Source organism: Halichoeres trimaculatus, unplaced genomic scaffold (genome assembly GCF_033239565.1).
Source record: "Halichoeres trimaculatus isolate MK-OKI-2021-1 unplaced genomic scaffold, fHalTri1.1 fHalTri1_scaffold_7, whole genome shotgun sequence".
NCBI classification, from domain to species: domain Eukaryota; kingdom Metazoa; phylum Chordata; class Actinopteri; order Labriformes; family Labridae; genus Halichoeres; species Halichoeres trimaculatus.
Genome location: NW_027437185.1, coordinates 16698000 through 16704053, shown reverse-complemented (window position 1 = coordinate 16704053; position 6054 = coordinate 16698000). Strand labels below are relative to the sequence as shown.

Below are 6054 nucleotides of genomic sequence, written 5' to 3'. Positions count from 1 at the left end.
AGAAATATATTACTTTAGTTCAATAAATATATCAGAGTGCAGCAGCTGAAGACTACATTCCCCCTTTTCTTACTTGTGGGGTTCTGTTGTCTCAGCACTGCAGCACACAGTACAGAAACATGAGGTATTTAATGGTCCATTTCCCCAAAGTGTCAGGATCGTCAAAGTTACATGATGTCTTGAAAGGCAGGTTTTTGCTTCTGATTTGGCAACCCATTCAACTCTCAAAGGTGAACAGAGGATCTCTGTTGCATCTGTTTTGCAAAGAGGGGGATACATTCATTGTTCGTCACGTGAAGGAGCAACTTTCTAATTGCTTCCTCAAACCACAACAGTATAGAAAGCAAAGCAAAGCAAAGCAAACATTTGAGGGGGTAAGTTAACTTTCCTGAGACAACAGTTAGCCCTCTACTTTTTGTTTGCTCAAAATGATTCTGATTATCAACAGCTGTTGCCTTCATGAAAAAAAAATCATCCTTTTTAATAAAGGATATTACTTCAAAGTTCCTATTCAGGAATAAACTCTACTTCTTTCAGCCATTCATAAAGCCATCTAAGATTGAATGTGTTTATGAACTTCACATTTAGGAGGTATTAGAATAGGTACTAGAATACTGCCTGATGGTAGTTTTAAATCTCCCGTTGAAATGATGATGTCAACAAACAGATAATTTGCTGGCAAAGTCAAATGACCTGATTCTAACAGTAGCTCCCACATTGCCCGGTGATACCAGTATCACCACTGAACCATTGAATGGTTAATGATCAGCATAGTGTTTAGTTACAGTTCAAGTTCAGATAGTCAGCCTCTCCTTTCTCAGCAGCTTGGAGAGGTGGTGATGGGGCTGTGGAGGAAGGAGAGCTGACCAGCAGACGTGTGTACAGGGATGGAGACAGGGAAGTTGAAGACTGTGCTGTTGTTGCCCATAGCTGGGCTGCCAGCCTCCGATGAGCAGGTTGATGTGGCCAGGACCTGGGACTCAAACTGAAGGAGCTGACCCATGAAGCTAAAATTTGGGGAGATGATGCTGCGACGCTGCTTGACAAACTCAAAGGCCTCATCCAGCTTAACCCGGTTCGTCCTCATGAGGTAGGCAAGGCAAATTGTGGCAGAGCGGGAGATGCCGGCTTGGCAATGCACAAAAACTCGACCCCCTTTATTTCTTACAGAATCTGGAGGGAAAGAGAAGAAAAACAAACATTAGAGCACTGTAAACATCTATCAGGTGGTGAAGTGTTTATACAAGAGGTCTAAGTGAATCTGCCTGCCACAAGGAGGCAAACACACAAAGGTCTTTGCAACACTTTCAGTTGCTATTTAAATTCAGAGTGCTCATTAAAACACAGGAATAGAGCTAATAGGGGTGCAGGGTGTGAGCCTGTGGGGGTTATCCCCAAAGGAGGCAGTCTGAATGGACAAAGGAGGGGAACAGACCCCTGCTGGGGGTATTGATCTGGGAGGAAGGCCGACAGTGAGTGAGGAGAAATTGCCTATTGTTTGGCCAGAACAAAGAGCGGCATGGAGGGGAAGCTATTCAAGCCTGGCCAGCCTCCCCACTACAAGAGCCTGTTTGAGGCCACTGCCTCCACACTCATAAGAGGGGGCATCCCCTTTTCTATGCCTGGGAGGTGGGGATGATGTAGCCACCAATGTGGTGGAGTGGGGAGCCTGTGCCAGGCCAGCTGGCCAGTTTTGGAGGGAACTTTTTTAAAATTTAAATCCAGGACTCAAAGGGAGAAGTGAAGGAAGAGGGGGGTTGGGTGTTGGTGTTTCTTCAACTGGCTCAGGAGGTGACAGCTGTGATAGGCGCTCACATTTGGCAGTTTAGGCAGTAAATATAAGGTGTCTGCTCACCGATAAACTCAATCGCCTCGTTGAACCAGGAGCTGATATCAGCTTTGTGGTTGTCCTCGACTGGGATGCTCTTGTAGAGGAAAGAGTCTTCAAAGTGGTTGGGGCAGTTGGCAGACACGTTGATTAGAGCAGTGATACCTAGCATGTCTAGCATGTCTTTTCTTGAAGCATGGTAAGCACTGCCAAGGTACAGGAAAGGCAAGATCTCCACAGGGCCTCCCTAGACAGAAGCAAATAAAAAAAATTTAGTCCATGTAAAAAGAACAAAAACTAAGACAACAAAACTTGTCTTGCTCTTACTATGATAATACAAAGATACAAACCTGGTCATATAGAGGTGTATTGCATGGACTACAGCTTGGATCTGCACTTCCTGGGTGGCTGGAGCTTAGGGGCAGACTAAGCCCCTGTGGAGGGGAAGGTTTGGTACACATCTCAGGGTACTCTGAGGAAAATGAGTCAAAACCACCTAAAAGGGGAAGAAAAGACAGTGTGGTCAGATAATGGGACAGTAGAAACACATCCATGTTCAAATCTTGAATCCTAAAAGGTGAAGACTGCTCGTGAGGCTATTTTGGAACATTGTTTACTCCAGGGCCAGCTGGTGTGGTGACAGCTGTAATCCACATTTGTTACCCCGTTGTTAAGATACAGTCAAACATTTGTGCTAGGCCTAAGTCTTTTAAAAACATGAATCTACTTGTTTTTCCTTACCTTTCAGAATAAAAATCCTTGCTCCACATGGATCGCGACACAGAGCAGTAACAGCAAGCATCAAAGTCCCGTCTTTCTTCGCCTGGCTTAAGTCCAAACTGCGGTCATCAAGCAGCACTACAGACTCATACTCCCCTGAAAGGAGTCTGTTTCTTGTGTCCTCATTGGGGACAATGTGCTCGAGCCCAAGACCTCCTCTGGCTCTCCGGCGAACTATGGTGCTAAAGCGCACGTTGGTGGAGCCCGATATGTGGGATGAGTTAAAGGAGAGGAAGGAGCGGCAGTCCAGCACCAGGCAGCCGGGGACGTCGCCCTCCAACGAGCCACGGAGGGACGCACAGTCGATGGTCGGGACCTCCATTATGACCATAGTAGGGCGGCCGAAGTAGAAGGTTAAATCCAAATACATAAAGCTTTTACAAGAGGTAAACAAAAGTTTAAGTTGTAGCAGAAAGAAAAACTCGTATCCAAACGTTACAAATTAATTCAGAACCGCGAGTCCTTTGTTCCGGGTTGTTTGTTGAGTTGGAAAAAAACAATCACAAACACGAAAACAACGTTGAAAGACTATCTAGGTTGTCCTTTCTTCTTCTTGAGAGTTTTCGTTTGTGATGATTCTCCTTTTAAAGTAAAAAAGTTTTAAATATAGTGAACTTTTTCGTGAGTAGCTTCTACTACACGGCGCTTCGAAGAGCCTATATATACGGCTCGTGCTTGTGAATGAGAAACTACTGACGTCAGGCGACCGCCTCCTTTGGCTTCTGGCCAGAACCGTGGACGTCATCCATACACCCCTCCCCTCTCCCCCCCCGAGAGCAGCAGGGCCGAACGGGGCTCGCGCACATGCGGGACATTTCTGGACAAACGTAATGCACGTACGCGGGCACGCGGTGTCTCTCAAGTTTAAATGCGAGACTGAGTAGCCTCCTGTCCTTACTGATATTGTTGCTCTGCATCTCTATCCTATATTTTGGATAGATATTAAAATTTTTTCGATAAAATCTCTATTCAACTGATCAAACGTTTCTCAAATTTTAGAGTCTTTATTAAAGAAAATTCCAAATTTTCCATGAGGTTTGTATTTGATTAGATTTCTATTTTGCCTCTTCACCTGAGAGTTGACAAATAACAAGATAATAAGTAAATATCAGCCTGGGGGCCATAAAAGTTAATTCTTTGTTTTTATTAGTCAGGGGTACATAGTGTTCAATGCGCCGAGAGCAAAGGCTAACCATAAAAGTTAATCACTGTATAGAAATCTGAAGTCCAGTAAATTTCCACATGCTGAGAAACAAAACAGCAGTCTACCAGGAAGACAACACCAGATGGAGATCTCTTGACCTCAGTTTTTGTTTCATATGACAAGGTTTTGTTTCCTCAACTAAAAAATTTTGGCACGTTTTTAAAGCAATGAGGATTATAATCACTTTGGGAAATCCCTTCTGTTTATCAGTTTGCTGACTCAGAGTGGGCAACACTTTTGTGTCCTCATAAGAAAGTAGGAGGATCATCATTGACGGGCAACAGGCGTCTAAGCTGACACATGGGTGTGTTGAAACCTCACAGCAGAGACACACACTGGGCTGGTTTTGTTGTGAAACAAATGTTTACCGAGCAAGAACAGGTAATGTTACGACAAAGCTGTTTAGTCAAATTACCTTTTTAGTTTCAGCCCTATAGAGCCATCTATGTTATAGCGTGTCAATGTAAAATAAAGTAACTTTTTACTGTGTAATAAGCTTTTTTGCTGGGCTGTAATGATTTCTGTGATAAGAGCGTTATGTGTTTATTGCTGCGATGGGATTAGGCTGACACAAACTATGTAGGCCATGACATCATTCTCACTTTGCTGTGACCTAAAGAAGTGAGGACTTTCAGCTCGCTCAATCCACATCCAAGCTGTCTTGAATTTAAGCGAAGGAAACATAGATGTGTGATGTGGGAAAGGAAGAGGGGGATGGAAGAGGAAGCTTTAAGGACACAAATGTCTGCAGTCACAACAGAGTGCAAAAACTCTCCAGCCAGTTTAACCTCGCACTCCTGTGAGATGAGTCAACTGTGAGGCACATGCCACAAAGCAGGAATGTAGCACACTATACAGGGGAGGAGGGTCAAACTGAAAACAGCCTGTACCCAAACATTTCGTCCTTAATTCAAGTGCGTCTTTCCTTCAGACATAATGGAGGGCTTACGACATGGTGGGAAGAAGTAAGACAAAAAGGTTGAGCAAAGCCAGACAGCATCGAGGAGACCTGGTTAAGCAACAGCATTTTCATTAGGAAGTAAAATACATTACTCTTCAAAAAATCCTATTTATTCAGTCAGTCAGTATGTACACTGTCAGTTTGACAGAAACTTCACAAAACAGAGGACAAAATCAGTTTCTTCAGCTGCTGATAATTTACGCTAACCCAATATGCAGAGCATGAAACCAAAACTTGCCTTACAGTAACAAATAAAATGTGAGTCTATTCAGTGCATGTCAGCTTGTTGATATTGAGGTCTGAAAATAGCGTCTGAGTTGATGCTTTGTTTTGGATTCCCATAATTATGGCCCGCAACCAACTGAAGCTCTCACCCAGAAAGGGAAGCGAAACAGAGGATGACAAAAAGGCATTTCCTGTGGTCCATAAAGTGCTGTCACTTGCTGTCATCCCAGTCTGTTTACTGTCATTGTCGCTATGGGCAACAGCTGAGCCATCGGTGGGAAAACACAGAATCTGTGTTAACTTCTTGTGGTTTAAAGTTATCTAAGCTGAGATGTTTTGTTATACCACATGTTTATGGGGAGACCTACATTCATTTGCATATGGGAAAATCTTCACTGGTGGAGTATGTTGATTTCCTTTCAGAACAGTCATATGTAGGTCTTTTCTGTATTTTACTGATTCTAGTGTGGGGAAAAAATACTTTTAGCCTGAAAGTTAACCTTTTTAGAAAATGACCTATTGGTTCTGAAAACACAGTACATATAATGTTCAAGTAGTTGGTTTTCTTTGGTGTTTTTGAGCTGGCCATACATATGTGTGAATAATTTGCCAACTTTGAACCTGAAAGTCTTTTAGCATTGTTACTTTATGTGATGCCATGTTAAAAGGCCACTTAGAGCCTAATTTCTGGTATTACTACAGAAGTTTTCGTGAAAAATTACTTCAGGTAACACTGAAAGTGTTAGTATGGTTGATTGTTTTAGGCCACAGGCAGTTATTCACTGATTCACTGAAATATGGGTTAACATAATTACATAACATACATGGAAGGGGTCAAAACTCCAGACACAATTGTAGAATAATCAAAGTTTATTGTAAGACTGACGTCATATGAATGTAGACTATAAAATCATTAAGACACAAGGAGCTATTCCCCAGAGTTATTTCCCATTTTGTTTTGTTCTTACACCACAATTTGTAACTGTTAACATCAACCCAAAGCTTGGAAAGGCCCGGATACACCACAACAACAATTATCAATCTGACAAGATGTTT

General features: G+C 42.8%; 1 protein-coding gene across 1 annotated transcript; it reads right to left on the bottom strand.

The window, feature by feature from the left end:
* dusp1 (dual specificity phosphatase 1) lies at positions 1–3277 on the bottom strand. Its single transcript, XM_074674885.1, has 4 exons — positions 2570–3277; positions 2179–2324; positions 1856–2075; positions 1–1173 (listed from the first exon to the last, which is right to left on the bottom strand). Exons 1-4 carry the CDS (start codon positions 2976–2978, stop codon positions 818–820), a joined length of 1131 nt encoding a protein of 376 aa, XP_074530986.1. The 5' UTR covers positions 2979–3277; the 3' UTR covers positions 1–817.
* Positions 3278–6054: the final 2777 nt, after the last annotated feature.